We start from the raw sequence: 24,845 nt of genomic DNA, 5'->3' as shown, positions 1-24,845 counted from the left end.
AATTATTCTCTGTAGTCTTTTAAAGTAACCTGACACTTTGTGAAGTAAATTACATGTGTGTATTAGACTACATGCAAGGCAAACTTGCCAATAAATTAGAATCAGGATCAAATCATAACAAATACCTGTAAACATAATTACCCCCAAAAAGTTATTTGTAACCTTCAAAGTCAACATGGCAGAATAGGCAGTTTATTTATTTTTATGTAAAAATGTCAAGTAATTGCAACTAAACCTCACCACGTGTTAAAATGCCTTCAAATATGATGCATTGCAGATGAGGGGTGTTGATGGAAAAATAACCAGTGCCATACACGTTGTGCACAACTTTATTTCTTTCAAATCTCCATTACTTGTCAACATAAAAAAAACAAGAGTGCATGAATACTGTCTGATGTATCCTGAACAAACCTCACTGACAATGTGACATACTGCAAACCATACTAACTAAAGTATTCAAGTAAATCAATAGCACACAGGTGATTTCTGATGCAAAGTTCTAGTACTTTAATTGTTCCTCCATTTCGTAATGATCCAGTGTTATTAAGAAAGGTAAATGTCGAAGTGGTGAATAAATCTTTTTTTTGTGTGATTTTGGAAATGTAAAAGGCTTGTTGTACGCATATTTAGCAATCAAAAAGTAGAGGAAGAAAAAAAAAGCCTAGATGAAAATTTAATCGTCGTCAAAGTTCTGTTGTAAAAGGAAGTTGGCGGCCAAGTTCTCGTTCTTCTCACATGCGAAGTAGGCTTGTATAACGAGTCCCTCCGGAAATCCTAAAGCTTTTAGCTGCAATTAGAGAGAAAACAGTTGCAAATTAGCCAAACAATACTTTAATCAGCAAATAATATTTTCTGCTTCATGTTCAATCGTCTCAAGATAAAAATCGTCGTCAGAGTTGTGTCTCGTATTCCAGCACATCTGGTAAAGCAGTACTGAACTTCCCGCTGAGAGGAAAGCGGCTGGTGACAATGTGGTGCTCACCCTCTCAATGGCCTCTTTCTCCTGTGGCGTGACCTGGATGTAGCTCATGTGACTCCCGCCGGGTGTGTCCCCCGCTATCCCTCCGGCTCCCCCTGTTCCCCCACCTCCACTTCCTCCGCCTGCCGGCACTGCCTCTGGATTGGGTTCATTCAGCATCTGGATGAACTGCTCCTGGTGGCTGCTAATCTCCTACAGTGGTAAATGAACATTTTAGTCAAACTGACAATATTTTTTCAAACCTACGGTACATAGAACTACTGGTGGAGTACAAGTGAATGGCTAAACTGTTAACACATTCAATCAGAACTGTGTCGAGGGCCCCCCCCCACCTGCAGCAGCTCCGGGTTCTCCCTGCCGATCTCTTGCAGCAGGGCAGGAAGCAGGGCGGCATTCTGCTGGATCAGCTGTCGCATCACGTGGAACTGCGGCTGATTTCTTAGGAAACTGAGGGGGTTGCCTGAAAGGATAAAACGATAGTCAGAAAGTTTAAGCACCAAAAAAGAAGGAGGATACCAGTATCAAACGTTTGCTCATTGAGGCTGCTGAAATAGGCCGACTTCTACGGGTCGCTTACCTCCCGCAGCACTCGGGGAAGAGCCCGTGTTGGCGGGAAGGCTGATGCCACCTATGGGTGCAGCTTGAACACTCACTGGAGGCACCACCGCCTCTGGGCCCGTTGCACGGCCCGGCTCTCTGCCTGGAATACCCTGAAAGAAAAGTAACAAAATACAATAACTAAAATAATAATAAACATGGTGTATGGCTGCCACAATTTGATTGAGACTCAGGATTACTTGTAGTTCAGTTTGTGAGTTACATAATGTCATGCACACATTTTTGGATTGGGCAACTCAGAAGTTTTTGAGAAGTGGTTATGGGTGGAAGATTTGTATAACCATGTCATGCATGTCACTGGCGGCTAAACTAAAACCAACATAACCCTTTCCAAAGGCAATGTAAATTCACAAGATCCCGAGCAGGGATATTAAGCTCTATGATTGCCCACAAAACACACAGAGGTAAAATCTATTACGTTCCAATCCAGCAATTTGCTCGACAACACATTTGGCCTCAGACTTAAGACTTTCTTACCGTGAGCAGGTACTCCACGGCTCTGTCGGGGTTGTTGAAGCTCGCTCTCAGAGCTGCTACCACCTGCTCCCTCTCATAGCCCATGAGCATCATCTCGGTCACCATGGCGTCGTACGATGGGCCCGTCACTACAGGAACACACACACCGAGACAGATCAGTTGTGGGAATAAAGAGCTTTACAGTCGGTCAACAGCATCTTGTGGATATCCACAAGAAATAAGGTGGACGAAAGTTCATGTATCAGATTCAGAATTACATTTCTGTCGGATCTACAGATTCACAGAGGCAGCCTTACCTAGATTTGAAACCGCCTCATCAATCAGGTTCGTGTTCGTTGAAGCCTCAGAGCTTCTGTAAGAGAAAACAGACCTTGGGTGAGGCGTGATCTGCATGTCACTTCTCAACAGAAGACTCGGTGAAACCAGACAGATAGTTAAAGACAAACATCTACCCATCTTTACCTGACAGGGGTGGAAGCTGGCTCAGCAGGGGAAGACTGCGTCTCCTCTGGTTTGTCGTCTGTGGAGGCTCGCTCGGATGTGTTGTCAGAGCTGGACGATGAAGCCAGAGGGGCTGCAGTGCTGGGAGATGAAGTGGCAGGTGAAGGCTGCGGGGCTGCTTTAGCCTGCGAGGGAATTTATAAAAACAAACGTGTTACTTCTCTGATGTCCCTTGATGGCGACAACGGGTCACTGTACATAAGCGGTTAGCAGTGGAGAGAGAAGCTCACAAAACCGACTCATATTTATAACATTCATGGACATGCTGTACTATATTTATCGAAACAATTTGTAATTCACGAACCTTTGTCACCATGACCACCACAAAGTTCTTCTCATTGATTTTGTATTCTTTGAGAGCCGTGTCATCGCTGAGGACTTTACCTGCGACGAAACAGAAAAATGAGTCACAGCTCCACCGGCTTTACCTGCCGTGAACTCTTGAAACAACACGCAGGGACGGAACAATAGATGGCATCACATTTCATCGCTGAATAGAAGGTTGTTGAGCGCTTTATCACCCGCTTTTATCACGTCTGGTTCTCTTTGTTGTGTGTGAGAAGCCACTTTAAGTAGATCACACACAGCCCCACTGTATAAAATGCTACAATATGCTAATGCATACACAGAACCTGCAACATGTATTCATTCAGCGTCCCTCCGCATTTGTCACGTTTGAGTGCTTTACGATAAAGGACAGCGGCATAATTTAGTCTGACAAAAATCCTAATTAGTACCCGGGTTCCCCCAAGATTTACCTCCTCTTGTTTTCAAAGTCAGACGACTGCAATGAAAGTAAGTTTGTCATGAAACACTGAAACCAAGCTGCAGCCTTTGTAGTTATCTGGATAACTTTTTCATTTGTCTGACGTGTTCTTTGGCAGTTTTCTTGTGGTAGGTTTTCCGCTTTAGTGCATCAGCTTAACGTCCCAAACAAAAACGACACCGCAGACCTCCAGCAACTATTAACCAGCTCTGCATTTGCTGTACAATATCACCGAGGGCCTAAAATAACGTGGACACAATTAATCAAATTAGACCTCTCAATGCAAAAGTAGAACAAATCCAATGTGTGGACATGTGCATAACAATGCAGCAGCTATGATACAAACAGATGCTTACTTGTAATTACATAAGTTCTCAAAATGTGACAAAATATGGTTGAGAGGGAAGCAAAAACAATTGGGCAACTTCTGCCATTTAGAGCTAAATCTTTTGTTTACATCATTTTGTAGAACATGCAGAACAAACAGCGTTTTAACATTTAATGCTGGATTATGAAGAGAATCTTTCAAATATGGTTTAAGAGTCACTCTCCCATCTCCATGTATAGTGTACACACTTTTATATTATATGTCAGTGTAAACTATTTAAGGGAAACTCAATGTAGGCCCACTAGCTGCAAGAACACTTTGAATTAAAGCTACTGGCTTTCATGATAAGTTTAGGCTTCCACTGACACAGACAGTGAAAACGTTGGATAAACCAGGTGCTTCCTGATCTGAATGAGAGTTGTGTGGTTTGCCAGGAGACCTTGCCATCACTGTGAGCTTCACTAATTAATTGCTTAACAGTGTGATGAATCTTGCGGCACACAATAAATAAACACAATATCAAGAAATGTGAGGATTTAAAAACTGCAACATACCAGCATATATCAGTTTCAGTCCAGCAACTGAAAAATTGTCCTTTCCTTTCTCCTGTTCAATCTTCTCCTTTAATGTCTTCACCTGTGGAACAAAATGACACATTTGTGATCCATGTGTAATACTTTAACATAAAATTAGTCAGGTTTCAACGCCACCATTTTCGCTCAGCCCAAACTATAGCACGAGTTAGAAAATAAAGTTCAAAGTGTGCTTCATAAAACTGGAGTTGAACAGACATACTGCTGGTGAACTACCAGAGAAACCATTTTAAACACATAATTCATATTACAGACTGAAAGCATAACGTTTTATTTAAAAAAAAACAAGTTAAAACTAGAAAACTAACGTTAATTACGGTGCACCCCCCGACCCCCTCCCTTAATCTGTCCATAAGTGGGCTACGGCTAAATGCTGACAATACAAACTAATTTTCCTGACCAGTAACGTTAGTCAATAAATAACGCTAATCTGTCTCAAGCCCAGTGTCAAACACAAGACATATTAACCGGAACACTTGGTCCTTCTAAAAATGTACCCGTTGTGTTAACGCTGACCCATCTATCGATCGATTTGAAATGGTCGAAAACAAAAGTCCTCCGTTCCAGGACATACCCAACTCCCACTCCACCCCCTCTTCACAAATGCATGGTTTCAACTCTCACCGTCTCCTCTTCGTCGATGTCGATTTTGAACGTCTGCTGTTGTAAGGTTTTCAAAGTTATCTGCATTTTGTCGTCGGGGTTTGTCGTTTTATTATCCCCGGGAGTAGTTTAAACGTTGTCGATCCAAAGCAAGAATCTGGTCTGTTTTTGTTGGCTCATTACAAACTGTCAGCCGCCATGACTTTTCGCTTTTCTTCTTCTATGTAAGATATTTAAGCTACAGCGCTCCTACTGGACGGTTCTGAAACTGCAGCTGAAATCACCAATTTTACAGGTGTGCTTTATTTCGTATTAGTAGTTTAGTTAGTAGTAATCTTAATATATCCTTTATTCAAATAAATCGCTGTACCTCAATTTAAGACAACTCCATGGCAAGGAAATATCCTGCATTCAACATTGTACTTATGTCAAATTATTATCAGCAAAATGTACTTAAAGTATCAAAAGTAAAAGTAGGCTTCTCTCAGAGCGTTTTACTATTATAATGTTATTTTTATTGGATTAGTAATAGTGATTTATTAACATATGAGCAACACTTCATATACTGTTGGATACTTAAATATTAATATAGGGCATAAGTGTTTAAATATATACTCTGCAGTATAGTTTCTCCAGTGCACTTCCACTTAAAAAAAAGAATAAAGATAAATACCTGCAACACTACAAATACGTAAGTATTATTATTATCATTATTAATAAACAATATTATGAGTTTACTTCTTAAAAAATATTTTATTGTCAGTTATTTTCACGAAACAGTGCATGGCAAGAGAGGGTACATTATAAAAACAGTAGAAAAGCATACAGTAATAGAGAACAATGTTATTTGACCCTACTTGTAGTATAAGAAGCAGACAAAGCAACAACTCAATCCCTCAAGCAAATGCATTGCTAACTGGCTAACTGTCAGAAGAATCCTTGACAAATTTCACATTTTACGTCTTTCGCATTTTGCCTTTTGATACATTTTGGTGCTTTTTCATCATGCTCCGCTCAGAATTGACATTGGTAGAATGAGCATGCTTCCCTTACTGAATTTGAGTGAGTATCACCCATCCAGCACTCAGTATTCAGATGCTTTATTGACTTCTGCCTCACGTGCTGCACAGCAGAGAGGACAGATAATATGCTGCAGCTCAATGGGGTCTCTTCCCATGGCCACTTTTCTCCTTATTCTCATATCACTCCACCTCACTTTCTATCACTCTATGGGTGAATCTGTTAATCTCTCACTCCTCTCAACTGTCCCACCCTGTTCTTCTAGCTCTCTTACACTTCTTCTATCCTGACTTTCTTCTCTATCACTCTACCCGCCCCCCCTCCCCCTTCTCTCTTGTCATCCAGTTATTACGACAGGAGCTGTGCCCTTGCCTGCCTTGGCTCAAGCGTATACGCTCATCATGCATTCCTTACGTTGCTCCACTCAGCAGCAGCAGCAGCAGCAGCAGCAGCAGCAGCAGCAGCAGCGTCCTCCTTCCCCCTCTCCCCACTGTGGCTGTGCCTCTTGCTCCTGTCTCCAGGGGTCGTCAGTCTGCCATCGGGCCCCCTCTGAAGTGGTTGAGCCACAGAGATTACAGTCTAATCCCTGGTGATTTGGAGATATTTTTAAGAGATGATGTTAGACATGTGAAATAAAAACTCGGTCCCTTCGAATCAGGCGTTAGAGGAAATTCACAGGACGTGTGTGAAATTGAGACTTTCAAAAGAAAGACACTGCAGATAGACTCATCCAAGTGCTGTTTTTTAGAGAGATACAGGGAGACGTCGAGGTTATGAAAAGAGCCTGCTGATCTCAATGACTCGTGGTATTTCGGGCATGTGTCAGCCACACAAACACGCACACAACACACACACAACTGGTATTTGCAGCTCTCAGAGCGAGAGAGAGAGAGAGAGAGAGAGAGAGAGAGAGAGAGAGAGAGAGAGAGAGAGAGAGAGAGAGAGAGAGAGAGAGAGAGAGAGAGAGAGAGAGAGAGAGAGAGAGAGAGAGAGAGAGAGAGAGAGAGAGAGAGAGAGAGAGAGAGAGAGAGATGGAAGGGTGTAACACAGAGTGAAGGCCTGGTATTTGCAGCTCTCAGAGAGAGAGAGAGAGAGAGAGAGAGAGAGAGAGAGAGAGAGAGAGAGAGAGAGAGAGAGAGAGAGAGAGAGAGAGAGAGAGAGAGAGAGAGAGAGAGAGGTGGAAGGGTGTAACACAGAGTGAAGGCCACTGAGATGCCTTCTCAGCCCGAAGCTATTTCCCGTGGACGAGCTGCTGAGAGTATTATTGGATGTTTCAAGGGCTCTGTTGAAATGTTACAGGGGAAATATGTCACTGAAAATATGAATTATGTTGCACAAAAGCTAGAATAACCAAGACATTTGACATTATGCTTAATTTTGGTCAATCATGTAGTTGCTCACACATTTAAATTACTCCACCTCCAGAGTTTTTCCACTGACTGTCCCCAACAACACAAAGGCTCAAGTGTTGTTGGTGTCCATCCGACTTTCCTTTACCGTATTAAAAAAGATTGATATGAACAAACATAACGCACATAAGACAGAGGAAGCAGGCATTATTACATAAAACAAGACAAAGTCTATGAGGCTGTATACTTTAGCAGAGTGATTCTTTGAGCTGAATGCTGACGTCAACATGGTAATATGCTCAGTGTCACTAATAACATGTTGTTTACAGGTGTGTTAGCATGCTAACATTTGCCAATTAGCTGAAAACACAAATTGCAGCTGAAGCCATCATCAGGTATTTGGTTATACATCAAAGTCTATTTGACCTGACGATGGCCCTAGATTGAAAATCAGGGGATCACCAAAGTTATTACAATTCATCCTCACGGGAACATGATCCAATAGTTTTTAAGACATTTTGTTTAAAATTGCAATTGTGATTATTATTTTGAGTCTGTGCAAAGAAGAGAGCAACAAAATGAACCGTTATCTGATAACTTTATTATCAAGTTAAAAAAAGACAATGAATTACAATATTTACAGAATATCCAGAGATAAATGGAATAAAATTGTAAACAATCATTCTAGGCAACATCACAACCCACCATCAGGTAATCAGATTTAAATGGGAAGAAAGGCAAGAAGGAGAGAGTCTAGTGTCAAACTATGGAGACAACAGTCTGAAAAGAGAAGTTCATCGGAAACAAACTAAACATATATACAAGTATCCAGTGTGTTGTCAGCAGGGGCTAAACTTTGGGTAAACTGGGAATATTACAGTCTAGAGACTGCACACAGTGTGGGATTCATCGTCATTTTCTATTCAAATGATCACAGAACAACAAACTATTTTGGGTTGACAGCTTCATTACCCAGATTGTCCCAATTTATCATCTGGTTTACACTGGGCTTTCAAGCTGGGCAACAAGCTGCCTTAACAAAGCTTATTTCTACAACAACAGGTTTCAAACAGTTTTATTTTCAAAAAAAAGCTACACGCTGGTCCTGAAAAACAGAAAAAAGGGCTTTGAGGTTCAGCACCAACGCAACAGTTTTTTTTTTATTTTTTTATTTTTTAAAGGTATTACAAGGACTGAGGAGCATAGTGGGGCTGCTACGTTCCCACCTCTTGATGTCTGGGTAGACTACACGTAAGGGCAGGACTATTTGGAGCAAGTGAGCTGATGTCCTTACTGGTCATGGATAGAAGATACCGGAGTGTCAGATGTTGGACTGGACATGAGTCAGCTAGATCTCAGAGGGATCAATAGGTCGACTGGCCAATCCCAGAAAAGGACCAAGCAGTTTAGGTAAAATAATAAGAGAACTGCATACTTTTCCTTCATGTGTTTAAATATTGTACAACCACACTGCTCTTCCTATCTGCTCATTCCAATTACAGTACAGAAAAGGAGATATTTTTCATTGTAACCAGCGGTACAACAGCGTAATAATGTTGGATTGGAGATTCAAAAAGCCCCTAAGGGTTAGCTATCGTCTTTAGATTTCTTTTTTTTTCTTCTTTAAAAAATAAATAAAATGAAAACACCTAAAGGGAAAAGGGTTAAAGTATCCTTTCTGAAACACCACGGTTCAAACACTTAACAAGTAGTTTTGTTTTCTATACATGGCTGCAAACGTGGTTCGCCTGGGTTACAAACCCAAATTTCCCATTTCCATCACTGGTTCAATGCTCAGGATAGACACAGCAGCAAACACAGCAGTCTTGGTAATATATATCACATTAATCGTGCCCTTTTAAAAATGTTATATTGACAGCCATATCATTTCAGATTGTTTCATGTTGCTTATTGGTCTTATTGGAATTGGGCTTACATTTGACTTAATTGCTATTTATTATCTTATAAGGCTTTAGGGTATTCAAGCAGCAACGTTCAACAAATACAATCTCTGCCTTTTGTCAGTATCAACAATAACATGACAACTTTATCTAAAAAGAAGCACACATATCCAGGCTGTGACAGTTGTGCCAATACAGAATTTAAAGGAGTTTAAGTTGGGGGATTTTACACCTTTTTAAAAAGTCTAAATAGAGTACCAGTGGCAAATAAACTCCATTTATGTGGAAACCAATGATTTTAAGGTTTTCTGTGCTGGATACACTTGTCTTTTCAGTGCATCCCATTACTACAGAACTGGACCACAGACTGCAGAAAAGCATATCTGTGGTGTCTGTGGCATCAGCCATACGTTTCTGAAGGGATGTCTTAAAGCCAGGATTTGAGTCTTATGCTTAATGCCAGCCTGTCAGTCATTTGTAGCCTAAAAATCTGAATTTGGGTGATATGGAAAGGGGCCTGGATGGAGTTGAGGTAATCACCAGGGCTGACTGTGAAAGACAGAGACATCTGTCAATCAAGCAAACATGGCTCCAAACATAGCCGGTTTAGCATGGAATTTCATTTGTGGTGCTCACAACATTGAAAAAAACACACACGAAGCACACTTTTCCAGAAACAGCTTCCCCCTTTCACTCCGGATAACACAGTACAACACTCAGATCACACTATCAACAGTTTTCATCGGGACTTTTTGTTTGGTAGAAAGTAGTTCCAACAAAATCTACTCAATTTTCTTAAATGCTGTGAGTAAAACAAATTCAACTCCACCTATTGCCCTTGAATCAGACAAAACATCTCAGAGACGGATATCTCAAAACTTTGTTTAAAAAAGCAACGCTATCTGCATAGCTAATTACCACCTGGGGTTGATGAGAACATATATATATATATATTTGTTTTGTAATCAGGTCAAACCAACACTTCAGGCCTCAACATTGTCTTTGCTGCTGTCTTTGCACTACCTGGTTCCATGCTCATATGCTACAACACATTTCATTCTACTGATACTCTGTGAAATTACAATAAAATAAAATCTAATTTATTCGAATCTGATTTTATTTGAACAATGACTGTCAGAACTGCCACTGAGGCACAAATTAATACAAGTGAAATTAGCTTTTGGGGCCATAAATTCTCGTGGAAAAGAACTCACAGAGAGATCGGGGGTGATTGCCTGGGTACTTCAAACTACCTCACTTTTTGCTTAAAATCAATTAAAGCCATTAAGTGGCCATTAGAGGAACTGGATTCGTAAGGCACTTCAACACTCAGCCGTGGTGGTCATCCTCGTCTTTTTTACCATTTAACATTTTGATGCCCATACAGACCTGGATCCTGGCACATCACAGTTTAAATTTTTTCACTGAAAAGACAAGCGTGATCTCTGTCTATTGATGACGATGACACATATTACGCCACTGTTATAACAACCTGTAGTTATGGTCCAGGCTAACTCTTGCGATGCTCAGTTTAACGGACACCTATATCATGGGGATGCAGTCATGATGGCACATTAAACATATCTCTGTTGTTATATTGATCTTCTGAGTGCACATGTTGATGTTGTTTAACTTGGACTACAAACAACATATCGTACAGGGGAAGGGAGATTTTAACGAATCCCATTATTACCATTATTCCATCACGTGAAATTACTGGACAATGAAACGGTAAAGTCAAAATGCGAAGGGCGCCACAGGCTGAAGGCTTATACGTAGTATAATATTAAGGGACCTAAAATATAGCAATTTGCTACAAACATTGGGGAAAATTGTCAGTATTTCTACGAATGAAGAAAACAGGATTTGTGTGGTTTTTTTTTTTACTAAAATAGATAAGGTGCGATTCTTTCTCGAGGAATACTTCTACACACTTAACACAAGGCTAAGATGAAAAAAAAGTCTCAAATTCCCCGACAAGAAACAAGAAAAGGTAGCTCTACAGTGGGCCACGGTTTTAAATGCTTTCATATCGCGTTTGTTCCGTTCGGGTACATTTACAGCGCCCCTGTTTTGGGGCAGCGTAAAAGGTGCTTCAAATTAAAAAATTAAAAATTTAGTTAATCATTTTGGATATCATTCTCTATAAATAGCTCAGTTTCATCAAGGTGGGATCTGTCACTGTAGATTTGACCAGAATGTCAGCAATAAAGAGTTCTGTTCACTATTGGTTACCAATATATTAAGATCTGTCCTAGGGGACTGCCCATTTAAAGAGCTCAGCCGTTTTATGCAGCACAATCTAATACTTAAATATGTAACACCTAAAATCTAGTAATGCGCCAACTCATAAGAAGTCACTTTTTTTTCAGTTTCAATCTTTTTGTTTCCTTTTTTTACGATTCAACTCAGTGCTGATCCTACCCATGGTGATCAGTTTCTAGCACATTATCCCAACAGGCCTACAATCACTTCAACCAAACTGTTGATCCTTTTTGGTGTCGAGCATTGTTTTGCCTTCCACACACTGGCTCGGACTTCCCAGCGAGAGATCAGCGGGGTTCCCTTCCTCGTTGCCGGTGCTGGCCAGGTCCAATCCTGTGTCCATCAAGACAGAGGAGCCAGTGGAAGATGAAGCTGAGGCCTCTAATGCGGAGGTGGTGCTGGTGTCCATGTTATTGTTATTAACCACCCTAACGATGAGGGAGAGAGCAAAAATAAGTGCCTATTACATGTGAAAAAATACGATTTTTAAATATGCAGATATATACTAACAAGACAAGACCACAGCCATGCCATGCATGTGTGGCATTGATTTAACATTTTCATTGGTGGTAGCACAGGTGCGCCTCTGACAGGTCTCTGTGTGTATCGTTATACAAAATACATACCAAAAAAATGATATGTGCCATAATTTCAAAATGAATTCCAACCATCCAGAAGACAGTGCGCCATCAACAATTCAAACTGTTGATATTTTACTTTGTTACCATCGTCGTGGTTATTCACATCAAACACACAATCTAAATGATTCGAAAATAAAAGATTGTGTTTGTATTTGTATAATTGAAGATTTGAGATTGAGAAATAGTTTAAAAACAAAATACTAACATGCCGTGCCGCAGGACGTGACGCTCCCACTCGAGGCTGTCGGTGAAGCAGCGGCCACAGAACTCACAGGGAAGCCGCTTCTCTGCGCTGCTGGGCGCAGAGCTGCTGCTGCTGCTGCAGCTGCTGCTGCTGGGAGATGCAAGGACCTCTGGGAAATAGAGTTCAAATGATTGGTCAGTCTCAGAATAGGAGCACAAGTGTTCATATTTGCGTCAATATTTGAAACCAGTTGAAATATCAGTTGCTGTAGTTTGTTTATTATCAGGCGATCAGTATTTTTCATACGTAGTTATACATCACAAAGTGACAGCTCCTCTGTAGAACAGGGATGATCAGCATATCTTTTAGTGTGAAATCTACTTTTCCTTCAGTCAACTGATACCAGTCAAGTATGTTTGACTAAGACTGTGGCTGTTTTGGAAGAAAAAGACTGCTCATGAGAAAAAGGCGAGCTAAAAGCAGTGTATAGTCTGGGACTTCCAGTATTCTGGCAGTGTGATTGCTTTCTTACTTATTGGCCCATTCACTTGGCTTAAAATGAGCCACAGGAGATTTTTCACCCAGATCACAATATTATGTATAATTACTGAGAAAACGGCTTTTCAGCAGATACTCATTCATAGTGTAAGCCCAGGAGGTTTTGTAAAGAAATGTGTTGCAGCGGTTAAATAGTCGTTCTGGTCGGTGCTGGCTGGGTGTGAGGTATATATTTGCTCTTTCAGCAAACATCAGTGGTTGTATTTGACAGAATTATATTGTCCCTTGAATATGGACCTTGTTAGAGTAAAGATGAATATGAGTAGATATTATTTAACTCAACAAAGATTACGTCATCTGCATTTACCTTGTAGGCCGGGCTTCTCCTCCTCCATCCCCCTGACTTCCTCTTCATCTTCTTCTTCCTCCTCCACCTCTTCTTCTTTGAAGTGGTCCTCTATCTCTTCATCATCTATCTCTCTCTGGTCCTCCACTATGTTCTGCATAATCTCCATTCTTTCGTCGTCGTCGTCGTCCTCCTCCTGTGCAGCTATTTTTCCATCTCCAACCATCTCCATTATTTCTCTTTCTTCTTCTTCCTCGTCTGCGCTGCTCCCTTGTTCTTTTACCATCTCCAGCTGGTCCAGGTTGACGCGGCCCATCAGCTCGAAGTTGCGGATGACCTGATCAGAAACAGGAGTTCTTATCAGTTTGGTGAGGAGTGCTCTGACAAGTATTTATCTCAAAGAACTCCCTTTTTTTTAAGAGTTATTTTTTCTTCAACAAGTGAAAGGGCGGACACAATAAATTACATTTGTGTGTGTTTAGCTCTTCATTTTTCCTTTTTTTAACAAAGTGAATTTCAACTCAAAAGTTAATACATTAAAAGTTCTCGCTCAGACCAGACGTGTATTTGTTTACTGTGCAATGCAGCATAAGAGCAAAAACAATTAAAAAAGAAGATGGAATATTTTGGTGACAGAACCATCTCATTTCATTGCATAAAGCATCCTGTTGCAAATGATGTCACTCTTTCTGAGCAATTCCCTCCTCCCACACTCCCTGAGGACTGCAGCATCCTTCCCAGCAGAGGCAATGTCTGCTCTTTCACTCCTCTTACCATGAACAGGCTCTCTGTCTCGCCCAGAAGGAGCGCTGCTCTCTTATTGTCCTTACACTGCATTTCATCAATTGACAATAAAGTTTTTCCCAGATTGAATCAAATATTTACATAACCTTGAAAAAAAACAAAAAAAGATTCTGCGTTAGCCTTCACTGCAACACATGAAAGGACCAAACACTCCTGCACACTGCCAATCACTTGGACTGACTTTGTTTATGATTTTCTGGTCCACATACCTTCATTACAATTATAATAAATTAATATAGACAACAGCATTGGTCCCATATATGTAAATCTAAGCAGGAAAGGAGGGTGCCAGCACTATTGTTTACGTACCGGTGCTGTTTGTCTATTTTAATCTCATATGATGAAGGTCTGAGGATGGTAAATAAAGTGAGCACAAGTGATTGACAGTGCGGGTGATCCGTTCATTTTTGGGCTCTAATCCAACGTATCTGTCTGATGTGCAGTAACGTTGTAGTAACTGTGGCTTTGATCTACAGTACATAACATCTCAAGTAGCAACAATTATTTTTCAAAGGATGAACTGAATGAGAAAGGTCTAACAGTAATAATAATATGCACGTAAAAAGATACTGCGGTTCTGCTCTTCGAAAATTTAACTCAAGCAAATTTCTTGATTTTGCAACCTCTTGACATGTGTAAATTCTCTTTATTGTCTGTAAATGTACCATGTTAATTAGGCTCCATTAGTCCTCTTTCAGGTAACACAAGGGATGGACCTTATCCCAGCATGCTTTGGGTGAAATTAAGGATCTAGTCATGTTAAGAATTGAAAAACGATAGACGTAAACTTGTAAAATACCATCTGCCTCCTCACATCATCTCATAAATGACCCCCATTAGGACGGACTGAGAGACAAAACCTTTTCCCTCCTGGATGTGGTAAGAATATTCTCATGTTAATATTCACTTTTAAGAATTTTGACACACTTTCACACTCCTGATTGACTTTACGGCCCACTGCTATTGGAATCTTCTAATAACTTCTCATACAATAAAGTTTTATGATACATGTTCAAGAAATGACATCACAATGAATGAAAGCTGCGATGGAATCATGAACAATGTTATTTCTTGCCTAAATTCAAAGTGGGCTGACATGGATTTCAGTTTGAAACTGCTGCAGGGATTAGTTTACTGTATTTACATTCGTGGTTGAACAGGTTCATGCTCCCTGCTGCACGCCATCACTTCAAAATGTGCAAACAAGTCATTTGGTCTCTTTTTGCAGGATATCCTAACACTGTGGGAATATAGACAGTTGATTGGCACAAGCCTTACAACTTCCCATAAAACCAGCAAAGGCCATATAGAATGAATTACACAGCTTGTGTTGAGTGTAAATATGTCACGTTACAGCCATTAAGCAGACTGATTATTAAAACATGTTCTTATGAGTAAACCACATTCGATAAGACTCTCTGGAGATAAGCCAGAAAACCTCTAAATACACTGTAGAATTCAGTTAGGTAAGGTATATGAATTTAAATGTAGCTACTTAAAGCATGTGTATCGTACATGGACGCGCACTGACCTTGTGCTCAAGGCGTAGATGCTCCTCTAGCTGGCTCCGTTGACTGCTGTCGTAATAACAGAGCTGGCACTGGTAGGGTTTGATCTCGGCATGCTTCTGCAGGTGCAGCTGCAGGTTCTGGTCACTGGAGCACGTGAAGGTGCATTTGTGGCAGCGGAACACGAGGCCCTGCAGGTGGCGCGACAGCTTGGAGCGGCTGACCTCCAGTGGAGCCACACGCTCCTCTGGTGGAGGAGGAGTGAAAGAGCGAACTGCTTTAATTATTCAGCAAACAAATAGCTCCGCAATGTTTCTGCTGGTTGCCTGGGAACCTTGCGGCGAAGATAAGATCCCAACAACTTACTGCACTCGGCCAAAAGAATACTAGCAATACCATTTCCTGTCTTTAAACTCAATCTCTTCATCTAACTCTCAGCAAGAAAGCAAAATACTGCAGAAAATGAGTCCCCAAAATGTTGAACTATTCCTTTAAAAGTAAAGTTTTCCATGTCCCCAGTTCCACTTTGCATGATGTGTACCTCGGTGCAGGACAATGTGGTCAATCATATTGCTCTTGTGTTTGGTGTGGTAGAGGCAGAGAGGGCAGCGCAGGTCTTTAGGGAGGTTGTCAGGTGCATTGTTGTTGTGACCGGCCTCCACATGCATGGTGAAGGTATTCCTGAGATGGATTCAGAGACAGAGAGAAGGATCATTTAACTATTGAGGGAAATGTATCCATATGTTACCGTTACTTTACATTCATAAACGTACATTTTGCATAAAGTCTGCAGCATCTAAACTCACATAAACAGCCTATAGTATACACCATATCAGTCATGTTCCTATCTTTCTCTGCTGAAGTCTTTACTTACTTGTAGCAGGTGAAAAAGGAACAGTCCTTGCACTTGAAGAGCTTCTTGCCACCGTGGCGGTCCCTGTAGTGCCGACGCAGGCTCTGCATGTATCCAGAGCTGAACTCACAAAACTCACAAGTCAGGAAGCTGTCTGGTCGATTGTCAGCCACTGTTGAGCCAGAGGACATCTGACTGCGGGATGCCAGCTGGTAATGACTAAGCTGCTGACGAACATCAGCTGGCTCCAGGTACGATGGATCTTAAGAGAGGGACAGAGAAATGAGAGACACTTGTTGTCTGGAACAAACAATTTGGAATCGAGTGAAAATGGAACAGCTTCTAGAATACAATGCATTGCTTTAGATTAAACCAGTGGTTTCCAACCGTTTTTGGCTTGTGGCCTCTAATAAACAAACAGCATCTACTTGGGGCTCCTTGCCATGTTCTAAGATGTTTATAAATTGTTAGCAGTTCCACCAAAGAGACATTTCCCTCTAAACGTATCACATGGTTTCATTTAAATGGCTGTTCGAGGCCCACTAAGGTAAAACTCTAGAGATTAGAGAAAAGTCCCAGATGTTAATGCAGATTTATGGAGCTGAACTTTCTACTTTCGTAACCCATGAATCAACTCAGGACCCCTCAAATTTATCTTTTCATCCTTTGGACGCAACCCGTAGGTTGAGAAGCGCTGGACTAAACTACCCAACTGTACATAAAGGAGGAAAACCAGCTCCACTTCCACCAGCTACAACAATAAAATAGTCATTTAAAATTCATGCAGTATTAACAATCTAATGTCACATTTAAATATACATCAGTCACAGGGGCACAGCACTTCTGATTTTTTTTCATTTTCAATGCAGGCAGTTTAACTTCCTAATGAAGTACAATACTGTTGTATTGGTACTTTAACTCAAGTTTACGATCTGTGTACTTCATCCACCTCTTGTCTGGAGATATTTACGTTGAAGAAATGTTTTCGCATTGCACAAACATGTGTACAGGCTACCAGTAAATTTGTACGTTCTTCTTTTCATGATTCTATTTTAAGACCTAGACAGGAAGTATTCACTCTAACAGGAAGTATTCACTCTAACAAGAACACAATAATATTTTAGGATTTGGCCACTAGTTTTTCAATCCACGAGAGTCCCTGTGCATCTAAGACTCATGTTATTCCAATGCACATTTTTGCACAGCAGGATGGAGTTCATCCTACACGTATCTTCTCTTTCATCTGCCTCATCTGTTCTATTAATGAGAGCTGTCTGATGATTTCTTTAAAAAGAAAATGCACATTTTCTGTCCGTACACGTAAATATTTAATGAAAGACTATCAGTAGACAGCAGTTGATTTTTTGCTCTCTTAAGGAGATATGACTCTCACGAATCAAATGTCCCCTCCCCCTCACAGATGTATTGCTATGACTGTCATCATTTGTCCCCTACCTCTTTCCCTCCTCATTCCCTCTCTCAAGAGTCTATAATATCAGTGAGCAAGCTCATCTTATCGCCCTACTTTGAGCCTCCAACACATCAATAAATAAACCACAGTGACACTAATAGAATATCTATCCATGTGAAAAATGCCTCATTCAGCACTCAGAGTATGAGAGAGCATGGAAGAAAAAAAAAGAGAATTGGAAAAAAAAATTTTACTTTATAAAATGCTGGAGATCCAGTTTCTCACTTTTGCAGAGGAGACAGAGGAATTCACACAAATCAAACAATGCCACCGTTGATTCATGTTTTTAATATCCTCTCTGCGTTGTGGAGATGTAAGGAGATGAGATGGCGGATGGAGAGAGAATTCTGTCGTAAGGTGGCGATGTGTCTTGTTGAAAGGATTAAGGGCCAGAGCTGTCTGTTACGTCGCATAAATAAGAGGAGCAATATGTTGGAGGAGACAGGGGAGGAGAAGAGCAGCTTAAATAAATTTAAAGGCTGACCTTAAAGCACCATAAAAAAGTAAGGATGAGGTTGGAGATCAAAGAACCTGGGTCTTACATTCATAGTTTTAGCACCAATCAAATCTTAATCCTTTCAAAACAAACCCTCTATTCCACTTCAAATATCGGAATTCAAGACATTTGACTGAAGGTAGGCTGTTCGGCACGGTAGAGAGACATTCAATATGTCAGCTCTGCTCTTTCTCAATGTTTCACTTGTCTTGGTAGGGCACAGCTGGCAGTGGTGGTTGGCGCATTGAGGAATGCTGCCCCGCTTCAGCTCCAGGGAAGATTCCACAGCTCCAGCAGCAAGGTGACAGCTGCTGCCAAGAACAGCCTGCAAGCTGTGCAATGCACGGCCACTAAAGCACCAAAAAACATGGCATCACATCAAGGAGATGGGTTCTGCACCAAGCTACGGTGAAGGTGCCTCTTTGATAGAACATATTCCGTAAAAGAAAGGTGTCAGAATCAACATTAAAGGTGGCTTAGGCAGTCCAACTTGTCAATTCTGACATTGTTTATTCAACCCATGCACACAATACTTTCCCAAAGGCTATGACACTTAATTATTGACCCTAACTGCTGCTTTTCCATATTCATAGGAAATGTAATGAGTTACAATTAATAGTATGAAAACCCCACCTGGGCTGTAAACATGTGCTGTATGTGCTAGATCTGAAATGATTGGTCAATTAATCAACAGTAAAACGAATCAGCATCGACTGTATTGTCATTTCTTAAACATTTGCTGGTTTAAACTTGTCAAATGTGAGGATATATATATGACGATGATGGCAAATTAAACAAGGTATTTAAATACTTTTTCTGGGCTGTGGGAAACCATTACTATTTTGGGATATTTTCTAATATAGATAAGAGGATATAAGCACCACTCAGAGTCTTGGCTCCAAAGTAAAGAAACTCTCTTCTGTATTACAATGAATTCTGCTTTGATGCTCAATTGAGATTTTCCAGATCTGGCCTGACAAGCCCATCATATGATCATACATCTACTAAAATGACATAATGCAGGATCTCATACCATCCAGGGCCAAGGGATTCAGCTCTGCGTTACTGGCCAGCCGCAAGGGCCTGAGGGCGCCATGAGCAGCCTGGGTAGCAGCCCGGAGTTTGGGGAGGGTCAGGGCCTCTCCGTGGTCTCTCAGAGAGTGCTCCTTCAGCTGGCTGATGGTCATAGAGGAGAAGGGGCAAGACAAGCACTTGTATGTGTACTGCTCACCTGGAGGGAAATCAAGAAACACAAGTCAACAACATGGCTGCTAAAGGAAATGTACAGTACAAAGGCAGTATTAGTTGAGAATCTGGAAAGACCTGTAAATGGGTTCAAGATCCTTAATAAAAAAAACGAAAAAACATCGTGACAATAAACACATCCTCCACCACAAACAAAGCTATTCCCCTCTAAGTCAATCTGTAACATATATGTCACTTTTAGGACTCCTCTTGGACCAATAAGCGTAATTTTGCTGGAAAAAAAATATCGAGCTGCAATGTTTATTCGAAATGTCTCGAGGTATCGCACATAAACATGATCTACATTCTACTACACAGTCAAACAGCTATTATTCTAGTTGACTGAGCCTTGAACGTAAACATGGATATACTGTAGTCTCACACTGCCACAGGGAGGCGAGTCTGAATGATATTGAGGCACTTTTTCTTTTTTCATAATTGGCAAGCTTTGTGCAAGTTGATGAGCCATCCATAAAGAACAGTATTTCATATAATGCCAACAGCTAATCTCACTCACAAATTACAGTCATATGTACTAAACACTTTCTGTGATTTATGGCGTTACAATATATGACTGGACTGATGCCGCGCTGGCTACTGTGTGTGTTTCTGGCAGCTTTGGTAGAGTTTTGAATGTACCCATGGGGGATTTATAGCATCTTTCTTCCTGTAGCTGTTGAATATATTTGCAACAACAACAACCTACAACAACAACCTAATGCAAGCAGCATCCTGAGGAGAGCAACATCATCTTACCAGAAGTGGTTTAATAAGAAAAACTACTTCCTGATTGAACTATTTGTGTTAAGAACATGTTTGGAATAAAATAGCTCCGGAATGTTCAATGCATTCTCACCCCAATCCGTCAAAATAACGCAGCTTGGTCAGTGCTTCCAAATTTCAAACTATGACGCGTCACGTACTGCTCAAACATTCGTTTTGGACTTGTCAGGAATATGTACGTCGATATACGCTTGCTGCATGCATAGTGTCTTTTCAAAATAAACCCACATTTTCACAGGAAGTGAGGTTCAAGCAACGAAACCTCTTAGTTAGGTTTAAGAAAAGAACGTCACTGAATAAAAACTTTACCGTCAGATTCACACACAAGGGTGCCCACGTGCGACGGTGTCAGACACGGAGGAGCGCTGACCAAGCCGCGGTATTTGACGCACGGGGAGTGAGAACGAGTTGTACTGTGGGTGTATCAATACAAAGTATCTTCAGCTTTTTGGACTGAAAGCAAGGACACTGAGCCACAAAATATATTTAAAAAAATCCAGATTGTTTATATCAATCAACAACATCACCAAACTCTACTTTTCAAATGTAATCGCAACTCAAAATTGGTTTGTGCCAATTATCCACAGCAGCTGTCAGGCTAACTGTTTTTGCTTTTTCTTGTTCTTTCCAATCAGACAGTTCAGCGCACTCGAAAGCTTTTTGAGAATTGGCCTTTCTAGTTGGCCACTTTTGAGATAGTTTATTTTGCTCATGTATTGATTTCTGAAGTGGAGCTTTTTTTTTTTTTTTTTACATTTGCTTGAATGTCTATGACTTTGATGTCTGGCTCCCTCAATAACAACAAAAAACTGATCACAGGCAAAGAACCGCATCTAACTGAAGACACCTGTCAGCATTCACCTCTGTAACATGCTGAGGGTTTCATCTCCATATTCCCAAATAAACAATATTAACAACAAATTCATCTGGGCTATTTGTGCTAAAAATCCAAATATGATTATTTTGTACCGGTATGTGCTTAATTAGGTGTATCTAATGTACTCGGTGAAGCTGCTCCTCCAGCTAGTCCATTGGTTACACCTGTGTAGGATGAGCTAAATCATGCACAGCATCTTTATGTGGAAGATGATAAACAGGAGGCTGCTATTCTGACCTGGGAATACCTTGTTAGTCATGGATACAGCTGTAACATGGGATTTGATGTGTGTGTGTGTGTTTTATTGGTTTTTACCTGTGTGTGCCTTATGCAGGTGGCTCTTCAAGCGACTCACGTAGGCAGATTTAAAGGGGCAGAGTTTGCACTTGAAGGGCTTGTGGTGCCCGTGGTGAGACTGCACATGTCTGTCCAGACTGTCGATGAGACAAAATATACAACGAAAAAAAACAAACAGAGGGGAGGATATGAGATAAGAGGATAAAAGATGAAAAGAATTGATGGAACGAGGACAAAAGGACAGCAGATCAGGAGAGAAAGTGACAAGAATAGAGTACAGGAAAGAAAGCGAGAGAGCTCTACTCAACAGCATCCACTTTGATGATTTCAACTGCGTTTTTTTTCTTCTTCTTCAGCAGCATCTAAAGCGCTCAATTCTGTTTACCTCACAAACAACAGCCGCACATTTCCAATGACTACAGAACGAGGAGCCGTGGGGTGAACTCATCTTCCCACAATCCCTTGGTGGGAGTGAACGTGTGAGCGCCTGTGGGGACAGCGGCTGTGTTTTTAATGCCAGCCTCCTAGGTGGCATGGGAATTTGGCTTCTTTCTGGGTCAGGGCACATACAGTACAGAAGGATTACACCTGGGAGCTCAGTGGAGATGAGGCCTCTCTCTTCCCCTCTCGCTCTGTGTCTCTGTGATGGATAAAAGAAATCACACTACCAAAATGTCTGTCTCGCTGTAATGTTTGTCTTAACTCTCCAAGGAGGCAGGAAATCTTAGAAAAGATTGAGGATTCAAAGGGATCGTGAAGGGTAAACTGAATAAGGTGTAAAATAGTGCTCTGTACAAAATTAGTTTAACATCCAGTTGATTTGTAGAACAGCTGGCAAGTTATAGAAGGGATGGAGTTTAAAATGTCCTCCTACTGGGGCTATAGTGTCCTATTGATGCAGTTATATATGTTCCATAATGACCTAACAATATAGTTGTTGGTGGCGGAGTCCGCCATTCCTGCACTGGATTTAAATTGCCTTCACATGCATGAGGGATTCAGAAGAAATGATGCATGCATGTAATCTAGGGACACGTTTGCTGTCCCCTCTGCCATAGCCATATCGCAACCGTGTTAAATGACTGCTCATCCAAGATGCCCGTAGTTTCATTTTCCTCCTCTGCATTTCATTCAGTACCATGTGCATAAGTAAATACGATGCAGCAGTAAAGTTAATTCATTTTCAACGTGTTTCTTAGCAGCCACACTATGCTGCAGACTGCAGAGAGTGTTTCAGTCCCATGTCATGTTGCTTTTTCATACGTCACCGGACTAATTTGCCTAATCTTTGCAAGTCTTACAACCGCAATGGAAACACAGACAACAACCATTGTTGTCCCTTGAAAAGTAGTCCCCGTACTATTGAAAGAACTTCTTGTTGCCAAAATCAACAAGGACTAAAATCTTAAGGATTATAACTTGAACTAAGCTTACCGAAGAGAACAAATGAAAGGAACTGGACAGTCAGAATAGATCAATGTTCAACAGAGGATAAATAGATCAACACATCACACAAATTACATACTAGAAATATGTGTCGAATTTACTCTGGGGACTCCACTGTAGACACAGTGAAGACTCTTCGACTCTGCTCCTCTTACTTACTTGTGTCTGAAGGGTGAGACGAACTGGCAGTACTGGCAGCTGTATTTGTCTTCTCGGCTGAACAGCGCCATGGCTGAGTGGCTCCTCTCATGGGACCTCAGTCCCTGCATGGACATGAAGACTCTGTCGCACTGGACACACGGGTGACCCCCCGCTGCTAATCGCTGCTTCAGTTCGCCCTCTGACACCACGGCCCTCGCTGCAGCCACAAGGGCCGCTCCCCTTCCTTCAACAACAGTAGTTTCTGGTTCCAGTGTCTCTGCGGCGACAGCACCACCAGCTGAAGCTGTGGAGACCATGGGTGGACCCATCATTGTCTCCGCGGGTGTCTCGAGGCCGTCGGTTTCAGCTGCTTCATCCCCCTCGAGGTCGCCATTAGTCAGGGTCTCAGAAGGCAGGGTCAGGGGGACTTCGCTGACTTCCTGCTGCAAAACAAAGAGGAGAAGTCTCAGATGTTCATTTTGTCTGTCGCAGTCGTTTTGCTATGCGGATGCACAACCTTGCAATATAAGGAGAAAGATGAAGGGTAACAATTTTATTTGGATAGTCCAATGTTGATACTCAATCAGCTACCAGATGACAAAAAAATTGCTGTTCAATGAAGTATCACTTAAAGTCTGGTGCCTCTCAGTGTTTTTCCTAAATCAGGCAAATCATGTTAACAGCACATAAGCAACAGTTAAGCATCTGTCTAACACCTCTGGTTCTGCTCTGCGCTGTATCGGCGCAATCATTGTCAGTTAGTTACAGCTCTCTCAGTCATCCTCTGTGTTGTCAATTGGATCCATTTGTGCTGAAGATCAACATGTGGGTATATCATTGACCTGGAAGCCTTTCTATTTCAATCATTTTCCTGAAACAGCCAAACACCGGTCCAAAGGACTTTAAGCTGCAGTCAGAGCCTGCTAATGAAAGTGTTTCTGGTCCAAGAAGGAATGACTGAAAAAACATGACTGTCAAGTCCAGCGTAGGCAAGCCTTAATAGAAACCTTGGGCCAACTCCAACCCTGACACTCTGTAGTCTGCCGGTATTTACTGACACACCACTTAGTTGATATTGAGTTGATTGCACCATCTAAATAGAATGTGACATGACAATTTGAGTCCTACCCCTCGAATCGGTCCAGGAGCTTTATTACACATCATTCCCAACTCTCCTACCTTCTTTTTTAAAATATATATCTCAACCGTATAACTCTCAAAAATAAATGCTATTAAATTATTCTTAACAAAGTGAATCACAATATCTATAGTCCTATGATTCATTGATAATGATTCATTGTTCCTAGCTGCTGTTGATGCCTGGAAAGAAATGGGAGGATAAAAAACCTAAAACAGAAGACCTTGCACATTCGCACATCAACTGCAAAACAAAACTCCTTCATCTGTTTCCTCTTCCGTCATCTACTGGGGTGCTGGCTGGTTTCTGTAGTCATCACAAGCAGACAGAAAATCACCATGACTTTTTTATTGCCTCGAGGAAGCTCGTTCTTTCTGTGGAAGGACCTGAGCCTGCACTTCGTGCAGCCATAAATAAGATGTGGCATCCACAGACCCAACCTTGCCATCCAGTCTGCCCTGACTGCACTGTCAGCCAGTTTTTTTTGCCATCCAACTCTATTAGAACCATTGCAGTTCTATAGTTGAAACTGTATTCAAGATACTATAAAAAGCAACGTTTATTTTTACCTTCTGCAATGTGTAAAACATACAATAAATTCCATCTGCTAGAGGTGTTGTAGGCCATGAATGCTTGCAGTTAACCCAGAACCCTGGCATGTGCCATTAGCTTCAAAGGCTAACATTTGATCCTATTTAGTGAACATACCTAAAAGGC

General features: G+C 41.2%; 2 protein-coding genes across 3 annotated transcripts in view; both read right to left on the bottom strand.

Annotated features, from left to right (window-relative positions):
* Positions 1-313: 313 nt before the first annotated feature.
* rad23b (RAD23 homolog B, nucleotide excision repair protein) lies at positions 314-5,069 on the bottom strand. The gene is made up of 10 exons (XM_079289504.1): positions 4,887-5,069; positions 4,224-4,305; positions 2,880-2,959; positions 2,537-2,700; positions 2,371-2,426; positions 2,075-2,202; positions 1,557-1,689; positions 1,312-1,439; positions 983-1,171; positions 314-787 (listed from the first exon to the last, which is right to left on the bottom strand). The coding sequence occupies exons 1-10, from the start codon at positions 4,950-4,952 to the stop codon at positions 674-676; spliced, it is 1,140 nt and encodes a 379-aa protein (XP_079145630.1). The 5' UTR covers positions 4,953-5,069; the 3' UTR covers positions 314-673.
* A 2,746-nt stretch (positions 5,070-7,815) lies between these two features.
* Positions 7,816-24,845, bottom strand: part of znf462 (zinc finger protein 462) — a 45,376-nt gene continuing 28,346 nt past the window's right edge. For both annotated transcript variants that reach the window (XM_079289626.1, XM_079289627.1), the window contains exons 5-13: positions 23,009-23,433; positions 21,422-21,540; positions 19,235-19,432; positions 16,256-16,496; positions 15,923-16,062; positions 15,405-15,628; positions 13,091-13,406; positions 12,247-12,394; positions 7,816-11,828 (exon numbers count right to left, since the gene is read on the bottom strand). In XM_079289626.1, the coding sequence (XP_079145752.1) occupies positions 11,609-11,828; positions 12,247-12,394; positions 13,091-13,406; positions 15,405-15,628; positions 15,923-16,062; positions 16,256-16,496; positions 19,235-19,432; positions 21,422-21,540; positions 23,009-23,433 (2,031 nt within the window). In that variant the 3' untranslated portion in view covers positions 7,816-11,608. The remainder of the gene's footprint in view (positions 11,829-12,246; positions 12,395-13,090; positions 13,407-15,404; positions 15,629-15,922; positions 16,063-16,255; positions 16,497-19,234; positions 19,433-21,421; positions 21,541-23,008; positions 23,434-24,845) is intronic.

Source organism: Melanostigma gelatinosum (genome assembly GCF_949748355.1).
Source record: "Melanostigma gelatinosum genome assembly, chromosome: 18".
Lineage (NCBI taxonomy): Eukaryota > Metazoa > Chordata > Actinopteri > Perciformes > Zoarcidae > Melanostigma > Melanostigma gelatinosum.
The sequence above is the reverse complement of the archived record's forward strand: the minus strand, read 5'-3'. Positions and strand labels throughout refer to the sequence as shown.